The sequence below is a fragment of the Malania oleifera genome, chromosome 11 (genome assembly GCF_029873635.1).
Source record: "Malania oleifera isolate guangnan ecotype guangnan chromosome 11, ASM2987363v1, whole genome shotgun sequence".
Lineage (NCBI taxonomy): Eukaryota > Viridiplantae > Streptophyta > Magnoliopsida > Santalales > Ximeniaceae > Malania > Malania oleifera.
In genome coordinates this window covers 60147892-60169183 of record NC_080427.1, presented here as the reverse complement: position 1 = coordinate 60169183, position 21292 = coordinate 60147892, and the positions used below count along the sequence as shown (strand labels likewise).

General features: G+C 35.5%; 1 protein-coding gene across 2 annotated transcripts; it reads right to left on the bottom strand.

Moving 5' to 3' along the window:
* Positions 1-5710: 5710 nt before the first annotated feature.
* Positions 5711-16163, bottom strand: LOC131168001 (uncharacterized). 2 transcript variants are annotated; one of them, XM_058127123.1, is made up of 4 exons: positions 15697-16163; positions 10091-10144; positions 6705-6764; positions 5711-6283 (listed from the first exon to the last, which is right to left on the bottom strand). In XM_058127123.1, the coding sequence occupies exons 1-4, from the start codon at positions 16012-16014 to the stop codon at positions 6155-6157; spliced, it is 561 nt and encodes a 186-aa protein (XP_057983106.1). In that variant the 5' UTR covers positions 16015-16163; the 3' UTR covers positions 5711-6154. The 2 variants fall into 2 exon arrangements, with proteins under 2 accessions (XP_057983106.1, XP_057983107.1); XM_058127124.1 differs by having other exon boundaries at positions 6705-6761; positions 15697-16125.
* Between the last annotated feature and the right edge of the window lie 5129 nt (positions 16164-21292).

Sequence of the window (21292 nt, the reverse complement as noted above, 5' to 3'; positions counted from 1 at the left end):
CATGTTTGACTGAACCTGGTAGGCCAGCCAGCATTAAGTCCGGCCTACGGACCGCATAATCCAAGTCATGGGGGGTTAATTCATGATTTGCAGTTATACATCCATTATAAGATTTCAGTAATATACAAATTTAACATATGATTTAAATGATACAAAAATTCGTTATGTTATAGTAAGATTATGTTTAAAAAGTACAGATTTTCATGCATTATCAGTTACAGCTTAAAGATATATTACAGTTATATTATTTACAGTATATGTTTATAATATGATAAAACTCATGTTACCACATACTTATATTAGTCTATTTCCCTTACTGGGAGGTGTCTCACCCCAACATTACAAATATTTCAGGAAACCCCGACATACGAGTGGTGCGAACTTCGTGATAAAGGAGTTCACTGGTACTAGGCCAGTTGCAGGGTAAGTAGTCAAGTTGGAAGCAAGATGGATTTTTGGGGTACATATGTGTATATGTAGAAACAGTAAAACTCTGGTATTGTATATAAGTTAAGTATATTATGGTTCCGCTATTTAAATGACATGTATGTATAAACAAATAAATTCCTGGTACCTATGGGTCTAGGTTGACTTTGACTACGTTTTATGGTGTCAGAGTATTTTTAGTGTATATATATATATATATAGCAAAAATTTGAGGTCGTTACAAAAGCTCTATACTCACGCCCATAGCATTCGGAACTCAAAAACCCTAAAATCATGTATTCCCCAAAATAATATCACATTCACATTTTCTCGGACCCACATACTCTATTTAATCAATGAAACATCAAATAATTAACTATTTATTACTCTTACTCATTTCCTGAGGAAACGCCCACAGGGACCCTAAACCCGTGCCTACGGCGTTCGCACCAAAGCCCTGTATTCCACAAAACCAAATTTATCAGTTCAATCCCCAAATAATATTCATATTCTCATTCCTAAACCTATACAACTATTAAATCAATTAAACCACAAATCAACACCATAATTACTTCCTTACCTCAGTTTTGGGGTGGTGTCTAGGATCCTCCAAACTTAATTATGCTCCAGTCAAAATGGCGAGGATTGCCTCTAGGCCTTAGATACGAAGTCTGATTGTCGATAAGGCGAGTTTAGAGTGAGAAAATGAGGAGAGAGAGAGGTTTTTGTAATTCTAAAAGAAAATGATATATAGCCCATATATATTATTTTGTCCCAGAGAAAAACCGTCAATGGTTTTCTTAGGCTTTTAGAAAACTGTCACCAGTTTAGTCTTTAACCAAACCGATTTTCATTGTTTACCCTTAACCTGACCGCAATAAAAAATATAACTGTCGATGGTTTTCTTAATACTCCAGAAACCGTCGCCAATTTTGTCCTCACCAACCCATTTTCCTCTTTTCTTCTATTTTTCTTATCATTTCTATTTTTTGGGTATCTATAGTGTGGCACATGAGTTTAGTTATATCATAAACTACTCATTTAAGTGATTATATCATCTGAGAAAATATACAGGTATGAACTCATAATCACATAGATATATAACATAATCTTTTATAAGCTTTAATTCCATTTCTCAAACTTATACACATGCAACCAATATTTATCAGTGAAAGTTCCCGATGATAGGGGAGATTGCATGCCCATACATGTAATGCCCCTCTGCTCTGATTTCGTTTGTAACCTTGCCTGATTAATTCAGGTGCGGTTACAACTGATACTTATCAGGGCACTCACTTTTTTTCAGTAAGCCCTCAAGCGAGGAGTTTTACTTCACCCTAATTATTTATACCATTAAATCCACATTCTTTCATTTCTCATTTTCCTTTCACAGTCTAACTCATGAGTGTCAATGGTAACAAATACACATCATGTCTGTAACTCATGATTGCCCTGAGGAAATTCACATCGTTATGCTTCCCCCCATGACCAAGTTGTGCGCCCCGAAGGCTGGACCTAACCGCGGTTGGCCCACTCGATTAAATCAAAATAATGAAACGGCCTATCTATAGTACGACTGGCCTACCTACGCCTGGTTCAAACTCCAGGGTCATCTCTACCCTTCTCACTGACCCAATCGACTGCCACACCATACTCTCCATGAGATCGTGTGGTTGCACTAACAACTCACTAGCAACAGTACCATGCTCTTTATTCAACTCCAGTCCATCAGGGTTCTCATCTCCACATTCCAGTATTTGCATTTCAATATTCATATTCCAGTATTCACATTTCAATATGTTGGTACTTTTCATCACATCAGAAATATTCTCATCATTTTCTGTTTCATTTTCATCATTTAAGTACACATGTCATCTCATATCAGTATAAAACTCAACTCAATACTCCTATATAAAACATTTCTGTACCAACATATCTGTCTATCACATATAGCATTCTTTCAATGAAAACACATTTGTATCTCATATTTTTATCAAATCACTATAAAAATACTTTTGTATAACATATTCCATCATTTCCCAATAAAAATATATCTATGTTTCACATTTCATCAATTCAGTATATAAACCTCGTATCATCATACTTATATGTATGCAAATATTACTGGGTTTTCATTTCTTCATATTTGTATAAAATATTTCGATATAATCATATCATAATCTCATTTCTCAATACATTTCACATATTTCAACTTCGATCGCAATCCTAGTATTAAATAATCATTTCATATTTCCTCATGCCACACAATTTTTATCTAATATTTATAACATAATAACCACAAGCAAAATATCATAATTAATTTTCACATACTTTAAATCAACAATTCATTTCCCAATATAGTTGTTATAATTTATTCCCCTTACCTAACTTATTGAGGGCCTACTAACAACCCTAAATCCACGCCCACGGCGCTCAAAACTCAAAACCCTGAAATCACTTTTTTTTTTTTTTCCAAATTAATCAACTCAACCCCTAGAATATTTCTCATTTAGCATTTCCTAGACCCCATATACTCCAAATTAACAATTAAACTCTAAAATACCTTACTTACCCTGATTTTGGAGTGGTGCCCCGGAACCCCAATCGCGATTCCGCTCCGATTAAGTTGAAAAGAATCCTCCCTAGATCCTCGTGGTGGTTCCTAATTGTTGATCCGAACTAAAATGGAGCCGAAATTGAATAGAGAAGTGAAAGGGTGTCATAGGGTTCCGAGAGAGAGAGAGAGAGATTTTTTTTTGTTTAAAACAAATGAAGCTCGTGGATGCCCTGTAATATCAGCACTGCAAACAAAACTGTCGACAGTTTTCTACACCTTTCATAAAATCGTTGACGGTTTGGGTCTTTAACCCGCCCTTTTACTGTTTTACATGTAACCGGCCCGCGGAAAATACAAAATCATCGACGATTTTCTGCGCCCCTCACCAAACCGTCGACGGTTTGGTCTTCACCAAACCAAAAATCCTCCTTCTTCAATTATTTTTATTATTATATTTTTCAGGTCTCTACGGAAGGATAAAAAATTTAAGCTAAACAGTTATTTTCTTACTCTAAGATAAAGAAATTGCAATGAGAGGAGAGGGCTTAAAAGGAACCCCAAGCTCTTTACTAGAATGATCAGACTCCTCGGTGGATTACTGAGAGAATAACAAAGGATGTTGGTTTGAGTTTTACAATGAACTGTTGTAGTGTATGGCTCTTTCAGCTATGGGGGTGGGTCCTGCTATTGTCTTCTGTTTTGCTGGTCTTACTTTGGGTTGTTTGGGTTTTGTGTATTGGTTTGAAGTAGGAAGCATAGCTTTGGTTGAGTTGCTTCTTTTATGCTATGTTCTTGTTTCTTCATAAATGAATTCAAATTCATGTACCTATCTTTATGCTACATGAGAATTGGCAAGAAAAAACATCACGCAGTTGTCTATGCTTTTTTTTTTTTTTAACAAAAATTAAAATAACATCCAATAACTTCAAAATAGATGCCCTAGGAATATAAGCTGCATATACTAGCAAGTCGCAACAAAAAAGTTGCTTGAGGCCACAAAGTTGTAAAAAAAATATTCCATTAAGATTGTCATGTCTTATATTCAGAAGGTGTTCTACTTGAAGTCCTAAAAAGAGAACTTGAAATCATTTTTTCTTGAGCCATATGAGGAGAAAATTTCCTATATGCATCTAGGGGTTATTGTTCATCTATTCCAATGAGTCGTTTATCAAATTGCTGCAATTGATGTTCGATCCAAAGAGAAGGAAGAGATCTTTGCAAAGTAAATTTTTATATATTTCTGTCTACGTGGACAATGACAGACCTAAATTATTGGGTGAACAAAATCCCAAGTTTGAGGGTGTGGGGGTGGGGAGTACCGGGGGAGGGACTTTCTTCCCCAGCATATCATCTTGTATTCTATATTTGGAATGAGGGAGCGGCGTGCGTACATTGTAATATGGTATAGATTTGGGATTTTTTGCATGGGTCTGTCTATCTTCAACTGAAGGTTGAAAGTTGAAACCCTAACGCCATTTTGTTTATAATATGGTATAAATTTCGCAGAGAATTGCATGAAGATGGACACTTATGTTTTCCAATTGCTGTGTGCAACTGTTGGCACACATGCACATATCCCTACAGGCTTGTTTTCAAATCAAAGATGAGTACCACTGAGACAAACACTGCAATTATCAGAGACAAACACTGCAAACCCCCTCTTATTGATGGAGGAAAGAACTGGGAGAGAGTTGTCAATTGGGGAGGAAGTGCATGGAATTGGTTCCTCTTCAATAGATATGGTTAAGTCCTAGCAATTGGGGATAGCTATAACTCTTGAAAACAGTACTTTATAACACCAGAGGCACGCAACCCATTCTTCTTCTTCTTCTTCTTCTTCTTTTTTTTTGATAAAAGATGACAGTACCTCATAACTTTATTAGAAAACCCCTCACTTATGGCAGAGGAATACCATGGTTCCAATCTTTGAGACTTTGAGACAACAAAAGAAAACTCCAAGATCCTAAAACTAACTTAACCAACATAAACCAAATCAAAAAACCAAAGACCAGCAACCAAACAAAAAAACTAAGAACTAAACCACTAAAAGTGAAAAACAAACAAAACTCCAGAAGATAACACAAAACATCATGAGCGTAAAGAAGGAAAACCCAACAAATCCAATCGCATCCCCCCGACTTGCTGAGGAAGATCATCCTAACAACTATATAATCGAAAAATATTAGATTCACCCTGTTTGGCAAAGAAATCTGCGCTTTTATTCGCCTCCTTGTAAACATGTTGCACGCAACCCATTCATTAATCTATCAGGCTATTTAAAACCTACACAACCTTTTGTTTTGGTGATAGCTTACGTTTGCCCATGCAAAAGCCTGTGATACTCATTTTTGAATACCTGCACTTCACAAACTGTAGTTGCCCATCTGTTTGGAGAACATAATTGGCAATGGCAGAGCTTAAACAAAAAAAATCAGGAGATTCAGATGCCAACACCCACACAACTCTAGGAAAAAAAATATGCTCACATTAAACTAGCAATTACATTGAGCGTTTCATGGAATGAAAATTCTAAAAGATCACAAAAGAGTCTTACTAGAAACCCATCTGGTGCAGAAAACATTCTAAACAAATTATGAGGTAGAAAAAGTCATGTTGAGGAACATGCAGAATCAGATGTCAACTGCACGTTTGCATTCTGCTTTAGCCTTTGTGCATATAATCGAAAGACATAAATACTCCATAAATTTTCAACTTAGGCACCAATTATTTAGCAAAACCATAAAGATTGAATTGACAATACCATTACAATAATTTTACAATTACAGCACCATGTGCCAATAATTTTGACAAATCATAATCAATTATTTAGAAAATACCACAAAGATTGAATTGACAATACCATTACAATAATTTTGTCCATTACAGCACCATGTTCCAATAATTTTGACAAATCATAGTCTGCAATTATCGGTCTCCCTTCCAGGCTTCTTTGCACAGCTCAACTTTCTTGTATCAACTCATGTTCAGAGAATAATCTCAAGGAACAATATGATCGCACATCGTACGACCGTCCAGGAGTGTAGGCTTATGAAAAAACTTAACCTGAATTACTTTCTAGCATCAGCTTACAGGATAACAAAGTTCAGAGAAATGCGGAGCTTATGAAATAAATTCCGAGTCTTTAGAAGATGGAAAACCAACAAATAAGATCTAGCTGGTGATATCCTCTTCATATTGAAAACTCAAATTCAATGTTTGTAGCTTAAAACCTGAACCTTGTATGATCTCAACCAAACCTGAAGCCACCCCTGTAGCTTGTATAGTTGTCTGTTTTGTTAACTACACAAAAACAAAAGAAGCATCATTTTCCATATTGGCATTAACTGGGTATATTTCTCAGTGAAGAATGTAGAAATGCTTTTATAAACCAAAGAAATTACAAAACTCATAAATAACGTTTAAAATGAATATGGAAAATCACTGCCAAAATGCTGCAAAACAGATTTAATAGGTAGTATAAAAATCTTAAGGGCTTAATGCTTAAATGAAGGAAGATGGTTCAGTAGCAGATATTATTCTGGCAGGGCCCATTAGGATGAAGTAACTCAAGTCAAACCCCTTTATATTTTAACCATGCAAATTAAGTACCTAACAGATACTTTTACAGTTAGAAACCAACTCAAATTTGTCAACCAAAAAAACAAGAACTTTACGGTGCAATTTCATTATGAAATATATTAACTAAGAAGTTTGCATGCACCTCAACACTTGCAATGCCGTCAAGCAATTGAACATTTAGGTTGGTAATGCCCTCTGTCTCCTACAAAAGAACCAATTAATAGACAAAAGCAAAGGTTAAAAACTAGGCAGACAATGTTTTGATTTGAGGAAAGTACATAAGAGAGTTTTTCTGCACAAAAGAACCTAACAATGTCATATCTCATGAAAGATAGAACAACAAACCATTCAAAAGATAAAACCACCAGCCAACGACGGGATAGAATCCCTTCAGTTAATAGTTAAAGTACAGTTTCAATACTAAACCAGGAAAAAAAAATTGCAACTCATTAAATATACCAAGGATTGGAAATATGGACTGTTTGATTACAACAACAACAACAATAAGCCTTAAGTTCCACTAGTCAAGGTCATTTACATAAATCCTTTTCTGCCAATTCACCCGATTGAGAGCATTTTCCTCTTCTAAGTTAAGAGCTATTAAATCCTTCCTCATTACCTCATTCCAAGTTATTTTAGGTCTACCCAACCCCTTTTAATACTAGAAATAATAACTAACTCATTCCTCCTCATAGGTGCGCTATTAAACTTGCATTTCAAATGCCCAAACCATCTAAGCCGCTCCTCCCTTATCTTGTCTTCTACTGGTGTTGTGCCTAGTTTATTGCACATATATTTATTCTTTCATTTCTTTTTTAATGTTATACCACCCATACACCTTAACATTCGCATTTCGACAACTTTTACTTTTTGTACATGTTTCTTAGTTGCCCAATGTTGGATATGTGGCTCATATTGAGTGAAACACATGCGCCGGGAAAGCATGGTGAAGCAAAGAACAAGGAAGGAGGCTGTAGGAAGAAACCGTCGATGGTTAGGTTGACGGTTGCATCAACGGTTTACTCTCACGAGAAAACCGTTGACAGTTTCCCTAAAACCGTCGACGGTTTCAGGTTTCAGTCTTCAGGATTCGCCTCAGTATCAAACCGTCAACAGTTTGCCTGAAACCGTTGATTGTATTGTTCGGCGCACATCACAGATTTTGAATTGGGAGATCAGTAAATCGGGAGATTTGGAGGATTTTCCTCCGAAATTTGCTACAGAAGTGTTTTAGATGTATTCTAAGTCTTCTGTGCGCATAGAGTTGATATATCAACTATATTTGTAACCCTTGATGTAAATTTTGACGATTTGATAGTGAAAATTAGCCGCTTGCTCCCATGGACGTAGGCACATTGCCCAACCACGTAATTTCTTGTGTCGTGTGCTCTTATTGCTTTATTTTATTCTCTTTGTGATTGATTATTTTCGTATATTCATTGTTGGTTGCTTGCATTGCTTGTTTCGATTCATTTTGTGGTTTCCGTTGCGCATTGGCATTCAGCACTTTGCACAACACCCAACATTCTAATCCATTAAGCATGCTAGCCTTATAGACATCTTATAGAATTTTCCTTTTAATTACAAGGATATTCTACGATCACTCAACACCGCTGACACACTCCTTCATTTTACCCAACTTACTTTAACTTTATTTATTACATCCTCTTCAATTTCCCTTTCTGCTTGTATAATAGATCCAAGATATCGAAATCTATTAGTGCTATTAATTTCTTGATTATCGAGTTAATCTTCTCAACAATACTTCCTTGAAATTACATTTCATACATTTCCTACTTATCCTAAAACCTTTAGACTCTAAAATAATTTTCCAAAGTTTTAACTTATATCCCACACTGCTCCCACTTTAATCAATCAAGACAATATTATTTGCAAACAACATACACCAAGGGATCTTGTTTTGGATATTCCTAGTGAGTTTATCAATCACTAAAGCAAAAAGATAAAGATTCAAAGTAAAACTTTGATGTACCCTTATTGTGATTGAATATTCTTTAGATGTCCTTCCTACAATGTTGACATTAGTCGTTACTCTATCATACATGTCCTTAATGGCTTGAGTATATTTACAACAAATTCCCTTCTTTTCTAAAACCCATCAAAGTACTTCCCTAGCTACTTTATCATAAGCTTTATTTAGGTCAATAAAAACCATATGCAATTCTTTTTTCTTTTCCCTGAAATTTTCCAAATCTTCTCAAAAGATAATAGTTTCTGTTGTCAATCTCCCAAACATAAAACCAAATTAATTTTCTAAAACTCTCATTTTTAGTCTTATTCTTTGTTTGATTAACCTCTAATAGTTTCATTGCATGACTCATAATCTTAATTCCACGACCATAACTACAATTTTGAATATCACATTTGGTTTCCTATAAAGGTATTAACGTGATTTTTCTCTATTCCTCCGGCATTTTCTTAGTTTTTATAATAGTGTTGAATAGATTAGTTACCATATACTTTCTTTATCACCTAAACATTTCCAAACTTCAATTGTTATGTTTGATTAACTATTTATAGATTTAGCACATTCACCCCCAATTGTCTCCCATCTTTTGAAATTTGATTCTCAATCTCTAGCTTGTTTCCACTTTGATACCCACTAAGATCTCTTTGGGCAGTCAATGATCAAGATCATGATGAATTCAAATTTATGTCAAATTCAACAAATGACAAATCCGTCTGTCTACAGTCAATCCAAGAATTCAATATCTGACTACAATTAGTTAGAAATCAGGCTGTCAAGCCCACATATATGACACACTTAAGGATTTGAACTCATATCTAGCAACCTAGAATTAGTTAAAACTCCCTAGGAACCCAGGCTATGTTTGATTCATTCCATTCTTAGGAATAGAATGTTACAATAGTAGAAATTGATGATTTACACCAAAAATATATTACCATCATAAAGCAAATATCAACGCCAAAATTTTTAAGAATTTGTTATGATGAATAGAAAAGGAATAACTATTCTCAAATTTCACCAAAAGAAAGTTTATTTATTTCCTATTCCATGTTGGTTGGAATAACATAAACTTTTTTCTTGAGTGTCAAATTTTTAAATTTTTATTTCTCTATATATTTTTCTTTACATTCTTATTGTATTCTATCCTATTCCAAGAAATAGGATTTCTGTGAACCAAACATAACCTCAGCCACTTGGTATTTGGTTTATCAGATTTTCCCAAAGAGACAGATTTTTTGCATGTCTAAATCAAGCATTCAAGCTAGAAATCTACAAAATACACACTAAATTCAACCCACTCCATTCTCTTGCCATTAACCCCCTTCACTTCTAATCAAATGTTAGTCAAGTAACACAATGATCTGTCAAATAGAAGAAAAATTGCTCATCCTTGCTGTCTGATATACAAAAAAGAGAGAAGAAAAACAGAATCTTGTTAGAATTACAATATATAAAAAATTATCTTTATGCCATTGCAACAAAAGTAAAGTGCATCCAAACCCACATGTTCATATGTGCAACAGTTTCAGTGAATCTACCTCTAAAGCTTTGGTGACTGTGGGAATAGCTGATTCATCCATTGTTCCATCTGCCTTCATGTATGGAGGATACAAAATAAAAGGGTCTGTCAGCAATACATTTAGCAGATATAAAGTACACATGCACGAGCACTCACAAATTTGATAAAAATTTCTAGTTCTTTTTTAGTTTTCCAAGATTCGTATTAAAAAAATACAAAATCAAAAGTTTGTTTAGTTGTGCAAAATACAACTTGTTTTCTGATTTTCTGAAAAAATGATATAAGATAGCATGTGGAATCATAAATTTTGGACCTTCAATTTGGATTTTTGTGAATTTGGAAGAAGCTCAATACATAAATCATTTCCAACTTTTCTATATAAATTTAGAAAATTGGAAAGTAAGGTGGCATTTTCATAATTATTCGAAAAACTAGAAATGAAAACTAGAACTAATTCCACAAGCAAATGATGTCAATATTAAGCTATATAACCCAGCAACACACAAGGAGACCTTTTCACAAACACTTGGTGTGCAGGAATCTGAAGCTTTGAAATCTGTTATTCCTTTTTCTGTTTTACACAACAAACATGTAACAAATTTATTCTGCTTTATATTCCCTTCTCTTGTATATATATACGCACATCATCAATGAGAAATTCAGAGAAGAATTCAGCCATTCAGTTTCTTTACATGGTATCAGAGATTGCAACTAACAGTCCCTCCGGTCCTACAGCAATGGCAGCAAACCAGTCTTCTTCCATTTCTCCTTACTCGTCTGCTGCTTCCTCCTTCTCTCACACAGTAACCACAAAACTCTCCACTGACAATTATCTCTCGTGGAAGGTTCAAATTTCTGCCTACCTACGTGGGCAAGATCTATTCTCCTTTGTCGATGGTTCATCCACTCCTCCATCAGAATTTCATCCTGATTCCTCCCAATTGAACCCAAAAATCAACCCAGATTTTTCTGGAGGTGTACTGACCAACTGGTTCTCAGTATCCTCTTCTCCTCTCTTTCAGACTCCATTTTGGGCCATGTTGTGTCCTCCACCACTGCCCACCAATTATGGACATCTCTTTCGTCCATGTTCTCTTCTCACGCTCATGCCACAGAATTTCAAATCTAACTTCAATTCACAAATCTTTCCCGGGGTGACCAGTCCATCTTCGATTACTTTGGCCGATTTCGCCTCCTTGCCGACTCCATCGCTGCTACTGGTAATCCACTCCCCGATAAAGATCTTGTCACAAATCTGTTGAGTGGGCTTGGCCCTTTGTACAAGCAGTTCATCACCTCCTTCACTACCAGACACACCCTTGTTTCCTTCCATGAGCTCTATCCACTCCTCCTCATCCATGAATCTCGTCTTGCTCTTACAAACCAATCCATTATTTCTTCTCTCGAACCATCTACACATTTCACCTCCTCTACACGAGACCAGCGTGGTTGTGGACCCAATCGAGGAGGACGCTAAGGTTGTGGCAGGGGACACTACTACTACAATGGTCATGGTGGCAGATCTTCATCTCCTTCACATTCATCTCAGCATTACAATGCTCACCGTCCTATCTATCAGGTCTGCAACAAGGCCGGCCATGTCGCTCTTCAATGCCGACAACGTTTCAACCACGCATATCAGTTTGAAGCTCCCAGCAATTTCTCTGCACACTACACCGCTCAGACTCCAATTTCTGAATCGGTTTGGTACCAAGATTCTGCCGCCACTCGTCATCTCACGAATGATCTATCTAACTTGAACTTATCTTCTGAGGCATATGCTGGTGATGAGACCATTCGGGTGGGTGATGGCAATCAACACTCAATCGAAAATTCTGGTGATACCTCCCTCTCCTGCAGCTCCTCTACTTTTCTCAAGAACATCCTGCATGTTCCATCCATCACTAAAAATTTACTGTTTGTTCTTCAATTCTGAGTTGATAATTCCTGTTATTTTGAATTTCACTCCACTCATTTCTGTGTGATGAACAAGGCAATCGGGAAAATCCTCCTCACTGGTCCAACCCGTAATGGTCTACCATTTTCCATCGGCTACAACCATTCTGTAATCTCCATCAACCCATATTGGCGAACGAACCTCCATGGATCAATGGCATCGAAGGCTTGGTCACCCTTCTTTAACCTTGGTCTCTCATGTCCTGCAGTCCAAGTGCCTTCCAGTATCTCCCACTAATTATGTTTTCCAATGTTCTGAATATCCCCAAGAAAAATGTCATCAATTTCCTTTTTCCTCAAAACAGGCCTATTATACCAAGCCCTTACAATTGTTATGTGTTGATCTAAGGGGTCCAGCCTACTATGTCTCAAGAAATGGCTATAAATATTATCTTTCATTTTTGGACTCCTTTACACGTTTCACTTGAATTTTTCCCATCAAGTTAAAGTCCGATGTCTTCCAAATTTCACCACCTTTTTACCATTCATTGAACGGCTATTTAATGCCAAGCTCATCACCTTACAAACAGATAGGGGAGGTGAATTTCAACCTCTCACCACTTCTTGCAAACGACTTGGCATTATTCACAGATTCTCATGTCCTTATACTCACCAACAAAATGGCCTCATAGAAAGAAAGCATCGCCACATTATAGAAACGGGCCTTGCCCTCTTGACTCACTCAACTCTTCCGTTTTCATATTGACCTGAAGCTTTTGAAACTGCGGTTTTCCTGATTAATCTCTTACCCACTCCAGTCCTAAAGAACAAATCTCCCTACTCCCTGGTCTATCATTAAGAACCCGATTACAAATTTCTTAAAGTCTTTGGGTGTGAATGTTGGCCCAATCTTCAACCATATTCCTCTCACAAGTTGAATTTCCAGTCCACATCATATCTTTTCTTAGGCAACAGTCCAAAACATAAAGGCTACAAGTGTCTTGATCTAAACACAAATCGCATGTACATTTCTCATGATGTCATATTCAATGAATATTCATTCTCTCTCTCCAAAACTAGGCCCAAACCACTTTCTAATCCATCCACCTCCCAACCGGCCTCTCTACCCATTTTTCCCTCCTCTATCTTAGGCCCACATCCAAGCACCAGTGTACCTCTATCTCCTATCATCCACGGCCCGACCCAATCTCCCTCCATCTTCAACCTAATCCTCTCACCAACATTATCCCCTTCCTCTGACCCTTCTCCCAAACCCCCTCCATCCCCTGTTTTGTCTAACCCTAGTCCTTGTCTTATCCCACCTCGTTCCCCTATCACCACTCAATCTCACACCAATTCATCTCGTCCACAGAGTTTAACTGATGGAACCATGTTGTACCCTACTCGAAATCGTCTCACTGTCTCTGTAGGTGTATCGGATGATCCTTCAAGTTTTTCCGAGGATATCAAACACACTGAATGGAAGGCGGCCATGACCAAAGAATACCAAGCTCTCATTCGGAATCAGACATAGACTTTGGTACCGCTTGTACCTCACATGAATGTACTGGGATGTCGATGGGTTTTTCACACCAAAACCCTAGCTGATGGTTCTTTTGAGAGAAGGAAGGCACGTCTTGTTGCCAAAGGGTTTCATCAACAACCAGGTGTTGATTTCCATGACACATTCAGCCCTGTAGTAAAATCTTCCACCATTCGGCTTATTCCATCTATTGCTATCTCTCGTGGCTGGTGTTTGCATCAAATTGACATTGAAAATGCATTCTTACATGGTGTGCTCACTGATGATGTCTAAATGCAGCAACCTTAAGGTTTTGTGGATCCCTCTTAGCCTTCCCACGTCTGCAAGCTTGAGAGAGCTATTTATGGGCTTAAGCAAGCACCATGGGCATGGTTTGCACAGTTAAGTTCCTGGCTCCTTGATTATGGTTTTATGCTTCTAAAGCTGACTCATCTCTATTTATTCTCAATTGCAATGATTTGCATATGTACTTGCTCATATATGTGGATGATATAGTCATCACATCCTCCAAACAATCCGCCATTACTGATCTCATTCATGATTTGGGACTTGCCTTTCCAATCAAAGATCTTGGCTCGCTGTCTTTCTTTTTAGGTATTGAAGTCGATTACACCACTGATGGTCTTGTCTTATCTCAAAGAAAATATATCAAGCACCTTCTCACCTGCAGCAATATGCTTCATGCCAAATCAATTTCCTCACCAATGGCTTCTTCCCTAAAATTGTCCAAATCAGATACCCCAGCTTTTGAGGATGTTACTCTATATCGCAGCATTGTGGGAGGCTTGCAATATCTCTCGGTTACAAGACCAGACATCTCCTTCACAGTCAACAAGGTTTGTCAATTCATGCATTCCCTAAAAGCATCTCATTGGAGTGCTGTGAAACGCATACTCAGATATTTGAAAGCCACCATAAATGATGGTCTATTTTTTGCCTCCAAATCAAGTCTCACTCTCCAAGCTTACTCGGATGCCGATTGAAGGGGTTGTCCAGATGATCGTCATTCCACGGGAGGCTTTTGCATCTATCTTGGCAAACACCTCATTTCTTAGAGCTCCAAAAAGCAACAAACTGTTGCTAGATCTTCAACGGAAGCTAAGTACAAGTCCATAGCTTCCTCAGCAGCTGAACTGATTTGGTTACAAACAATGTTGTGCGAACTTGGCATCAAACTTTCTCGGACTCCAACTTTATGGTGTGATAACTTAGGGGCGACGTACCTCTCAGCTAATCCTGTTTTTCACTCAAGAACAAAACGCATGGATATTGATTCTCATTTTGTTTGAGATAGAGTGGTTGTTAGCTCGCTTAAAGTTTCTTTCATTAGCTCCAAAGATCAAATTGCTAATGTCTTAACCAAACCTCTAGTTGCTGAAAAATTTCTTCGATTCAAGTCAAGTCTCAATATTGTAGATACACCGTTGGACTCGAAGGGGCGTATTAAGCTATATAAACCAGCAGCACACAAGGAGACCTTTTCACAAACACTTGGTGTGCAAGAATCTGAAGCATTGTAATCAGTTATTCCCTCTTGTAATCTGTTATTCCTTTTTCTGTTTTACACAACAAACATGTAACAAATTTATTCTACTTTATATTCCCTTCTCTTGTATATATATAATATAAGCACATCATCAATGAGAAATTCAGAGAAGAATTCAGCCATTCAGTTTCTCTACAGTCAAAACCTTTTATTATCATTCATTTATTTCATCCAGATGTTGCAAAGGAAACCAAATTTCTTTTTAAAAAATACAGACAATTTTATCATACTGGTCCCTGCGAAGCTAGAACAGAGCAAAATCACTTTGAAGTTCCCAGAAGAAATCCGCAAGACCGAAACTAGTTATACAAAATTTTCATGTATTTCAAAATTTGAACCACAATACTAACAGAAAGATAGCAATTCCCACAAGTTTAATGAAGTCAGAAGAAACTACATTAATCATGGGAGCCATGAAGTTATGGTTGTCCAAAAGAACTGAATTACCATCATTTCAACAATATATTCTCATGTTACAATCATAACATCCCATATTTCAGAATTACGACACAAACCCTTAAATTCCCAAGTTTGGTTTGTCAAAATTCGTCCACACTTCGAAAATCCCAAAAAGCACAATCATATGCAAATAGCCGCAATGAAAGTACCACACAAATGTAACTGCTGAAAGCAAAGGTACCTGAAAGAACATGGTGAGCTTGTCAGAAGGCGAGACGGGGACCGAGACGGGCTGATCGGCCGACGTCGTTTCTTCAGTATTCTGCTCTTCTGAGGCGAGGGTTTCTTCTGCAACCGACCTGATTTTTCCCATTCCAGTAGGCTTTCTCGTGTTAAGATGCTTGAAAGAAGTGGCGAGGCCATAGTTATGACGATGTAGTACTCGAATAGGACGGCACAGAGATGAAGAAGACGAAGAAGGAGAAGAGGGGTTGGACAGTACTTGGGAAGGGGTTCTGCAGATGACAGACAGGGAGTGAAATGCAGCAATGGTAGCCATTGAAGTGATTTTGAGTTATCTTTGGAGGTGAACTGCGAGTGCCCTTAACCGTGTTTACTTCCCTATCCACAAGCGTCAGGACGTGAGCAGAAGTGCCCGCTTGGAAATGGAGAAAACGGCGTCGCATTTTTTAGGATAAACAAAACGACTGTAAATTTAATGGAAAATCACCCTTTTAAGGGTATTGGTATTCCGTGTTGTTTTCCATTTCTATTTTGATTTCTGTAGAGTAAAGAAAAAATTTTATATATATATATATATATAATAAAATTGTCGATTTTTTATTTTTATTATTTTTTAGATTAAATAATTATTTTTTATGTAATTTTTAATTAAAATTCAATAAAATGATCATATAATTTTAAAATATAATTAAAATAAAATATTATAAAATCTCAAAAAATTAAATGATAATAAATATCATTTACAAAATATTTTTACTTTGTTCAATTTTCATGTACAATAAAATTATTCTTTTGAAGTGAATTTTAAAATATAGTAATTAAGTAAAAATATTAATAAATATTGATTTTATTATAGTATTTTTAGTTTGTATTCTTTTGTATTTGTATCATTTTATTTATATATTTTTAATTATTATCAAAATGAACATTTGTTTAATCAAGTTTCTAATTTATTTTAGTTTTACAAATATTAACCAAAAAAGTTGTTGATTTTTCATTTTTAATCTCTATTTTTGGTTTTTGGTCTTCATTTCTAATTTTCATTTTCACAACTTTTGATACACACCAAACGACTCCTAAATTCATTAAGTAATGATATGATTACTTAAATGATAGTTTACATAGTTTCAACATGCTTATATTCCCCCCCCCCCCCCCCAAACAAAAAAAAATTTAAGCCACACTATTTGAGTGTTAAATCATAATCTAATAAATTGACTGTAAAAGTACATCATAATATACTCGGTATATTTTGTGGAAAATAAAGGTATAATCACCTCTACAATTTTAATTTAACTCAAAATATATTTTTTACAGGAAAAAGAAAATGATCACCCTACTCACTTTACTCTTTCCCAAATACATGTATAATAAACCAAAAATAATCAATTTCATACATTTGATTCATTTAGAAAATCTGACATAATATTCATGTATCCATATACTCAAGTTTAATCGGATCGCTTTCAAAATAAACTAACATAATCTAATCCCCTTACCTATTCCCATAGATATGACTACCACCTTCCTGAAACTATGCTTGCAGCGTTCGGACGACGAAACCCTAGTTTCCTTAACCCTTGCCAAGGAGAAAGGAATCGGCAAGTTGAGAGAGAGAGAGAGAGAGAGAGAGAGAGAGAGAGAGAGATAGAGAGGAGAGCGAGAGTGGGGAGAGTGGGGAGAATTTGGGAGAAAGAGAGAGTGGGACACGAATTAGAGGAAGGGAGAGAGAAAAGGAAAAACCCTGATTGGGAAAGTGAAGAAATATAAATAAAAAAAAAAATTAAGCTTCCTCTCACTTAAAGGCCCTCAGCTCGTATGAAACCATCAATGATTTGGTCTTGTACCAAATTGGGTTACTACAAGCATAAACAAACAAATACAAGTAGTCCTTACTAACACAGAAATTCATTTTATTGTTAAAAAAATAATATTACACATACAAGTAGTCTATTTTTTTTTCTTTTTATGGACAAGGAGTCTTTTATTACATATACATTATAACATAATATATATATATATATTGTTCAAATATTACATTAATTTAAAAAAAAATTGAATGAAATATGTAGAATTAAATTTTTCTCAAATTTTATTTTTAAAATTAATTTTATATTTAAGTTGTCTCGCGGGTTAGCGCAGGCCCGTGTACAAGTTAACCATGAAACTATAGATGCAAACACAAATCCCTATGGATCCCATAGTGTAGGAGGAATAATCTTAGCAATATGATGCATGCAATTGGAACTTCCATGTATTTGCGATGTTCTTCTATATTTTGGATTCTTTGGCTGCCCATCCTCTTGAAACCTAGGGATGGATTATGCATTTCCTTTATTTGCCTTCTCCAAAGTTGTTTTCTTGCGGAGCCCAGCTTGCCAACATATGTGAACTTGTTCTCCTTAGAGAACTTTTAACAAGCACTTGGTGGGCACCCATTGCTCGAGTTCTTAGCTGGGCTTTTACACTGTTATATGAGTTTTTCAATACAATATTACTGTCATTCACTTATTATTTAACTTAATAAGAGCATGCAAGTGAATTATTACACACTCAAGAGACGAACCCAGGGCAGCACAATACTCATTGTATGTGTGAAGTATTTCAACAAACAAATGCAAGCCAAGGCATTTATTTTATTTTAAACACATGCATGAATGCATGTATTATTTTATCAATTAAATATGGCACCACCACCTAAATGACAATAGGGTAGGAGGCATTGCATGCTAATGCCACTTTGAATTTAGGTGTACCTAGTGTTTACTCTTTCTTTGTTGAGGGCATAGACTCCAATGATTATTTAATAAAACTTGGAGTCGAGAATTCTCAAACTCATCCATGAAAGGTGAAGTCAAAAAGATGAACATAAATCTTCTAGTAGGATAAATTCTTTTGTTTATTTTCCAGCACGAAGATCAAGTTGAGTGCTACGTTAACAATTGGCAAATCTTTGATTAGAAGTATAGATTATAAGGAGTCGTCATCTCGCTTTTGGTCTTTGGACCAACAACTTCCTAACAATTGGAAATGTGGCTATTAAGGAATTAAAAATGATTGTGGTTTTTTTCTTTTTTTCTTTTTTTCTTTTTTTCGAGTGTCAAATTGATCGCGTATAGAATCACAAATCTTAAATGAGTATGATGATTTAAAAATCAATTGGTGGCTTGTTCATTTGGCCTAGTTACATGGATTTCTATGATTATTTTGGGAATCGCATGATCCCCTACATTGCATGTCATTCTATTGACATCAAAATGAGCTTCAATTTTTGGTCCACAAACCGCAACAAGGTAAAAAAGAGTAAAAAGTAAGGTGTAGTCCCAAAAAGGGGGGTGAATTGAATTTTAAAACTTTCTTTTAATTCCTATAAGGACTTTTTCTTGATTAATCAATTTTAAACTTGTTTGTTTAATTTACCAATCACACAAGAACTTAGTTCCTTTATTTAATCCACAACCACACAACTATTCAATCTTTCAAGTAAATCAATCAACCACAATTTGAAAGAAAACAATTAAGTGATTTGCCAAGTACAAGTTAACTTCAGCACTATTTAGATTTGCAAGATTCAATACTCTTTGGAATATAAACACAATCCACTCAATATCAAACTTTTAAACCATTCAATCATAATATAGCTTTTGTTGTCAACCCTAGTATATCAATTTGAATCAATCCTGTATATATGAAATTTGCCTCTCAATTTGATATTCAATGCAACATTCAATCACTCTTTTCAAATACTTAGACCTTAAATAAACTTTAAGTTAAAGAGTCTTGGGGTGTTGAATCAATCAACGTACTACTATATAGTTTCCGCAAAAGATTGATCAACTAACATACTCCATTTTGGTTTCCGCAATCCCAAAAGCAAATTAAGCTTTAAGTTTATTTAATATCTAATTCATGTAGTATATATAATTCAAATATTTAAAACATCCACGTAATTGTATATGTGCTGAAAATAAAGAGAGTAAGGAAAAAAGAGAGTGAGACAAGATTTTTACGAGATTCAGCTTATACCCAGCTTACGTCCTCACTTTTGGTAAACCACCAAAGGATTTACTAAACATGTTCCTTCAACAGGCGAACAAACTTTTACAACACTCCTTGGTTAAGGTTAGAGCTCGTCTTCTCCAAATGATGTACCCTCATTCGGTCACTCCTTACTTAGGTTAGAGCCCACCTCTTTAAGCAATATCCCCTTGTTTAACCAATGATCCAAACAATCCTTGGAATCGTCAATATACAAAATACAAATCAAATAAATGTGTACAAAGAATTTGCTCCTCAAAGAGCTGATTAGTACAACAATTCAGCACAAATATACTTCAAAGTAAATCAATATAAAGAGATTGAAACTCAATTGAATTTAGATCACCAAATATATCTTCCAAGTATTGAAAGATTTAGACTTTGAGAGCTCTACTTCGGAATTCGTATCAGCACCAATTCAGCAGTGGAAGTAGAATGAACACAAGAGAGATTGAGAGTTTTTTGAGAACTTTGATTGCTAGAAAATTTCTTAGGTATGAAAATCTTTAAAGTTTTGGACTATTTATAGATGTTTTAAAAAATAATTCCTTACCCCCCCCAAGTTTACTTAGAGTAATTCTCAAGTTTTCCAAAAGAGTAGTGCCCAAGAAATCTATTTAAAAATCTTCCTGTTAAGCTCTTTTAAAATCTGTTTCGAGTGGTAGTCGCCTGTCCTAGAGAAAATTGAACAACCCAGAAGGCTGGCAGTCGCCTGCCATAACTCAGGCAGTCGCCTGGTATTTCTTAAATCTGGCAGTCTACTACCTATATAGGTAGTTGCCTGGCTAACAATTTTTCCTCTATTTATTTGAAAAACTTTTTCTTCCTTTAAGACCTTTGTTACTTTGATTTCAAAACATATTTTAAGGTTTTTCTAAAACCATATTTCTTAATTTCTTTTGATTTATAAGAGCTTCAATTCAATTTATACTAAAGTTTACATGAAGTACTTACATAGAGACATCCTTAATACTCTATTTTTTTTATCTTCAAGTAAGTTCTTATTCTTCCATGAGCATATATCAACTTTGAGTTTTTGATCATCTTTTTTTCTTGAACCTTTTGTATAGTATATTCATCATGAGCTTTATCATCCTTTTGAGTTTGGAATTTCTTTAAGTTTTGTCTTTTTCCTGAAAGAATTCCACTTGAAACAAATCATATCAAACTTATCGTGATTTATTATCATCAAAATAAGAATTGTAAGCCTTGTTAGGCCAACAAAGAGTTTGGACAACCTCGATGACCTCCAAAGGCCTTCTCCGACACTTAATGTTGTATTTGGGAGCATAAATTTCAAACCTTACATTTAGATTGGAGTAATTTTAGACAAATTTTAATACAAGTTTGTATTACATTTTATCTAAATCCAATACAAATTTAAATCCAAACTCTCTCCAAACATAGGATTAGAAATTTTCTTTTTTTTCTTTTTCTTTTTAACTAATTTGAGCCCGTGTAAATTACTTCTTCCCACTTAGGCAATTAACCATGTAGGAATAAAATGGAATTTGAGGGAATAGATCAAATTCATCTTTTGACTTCATCATGCTCTC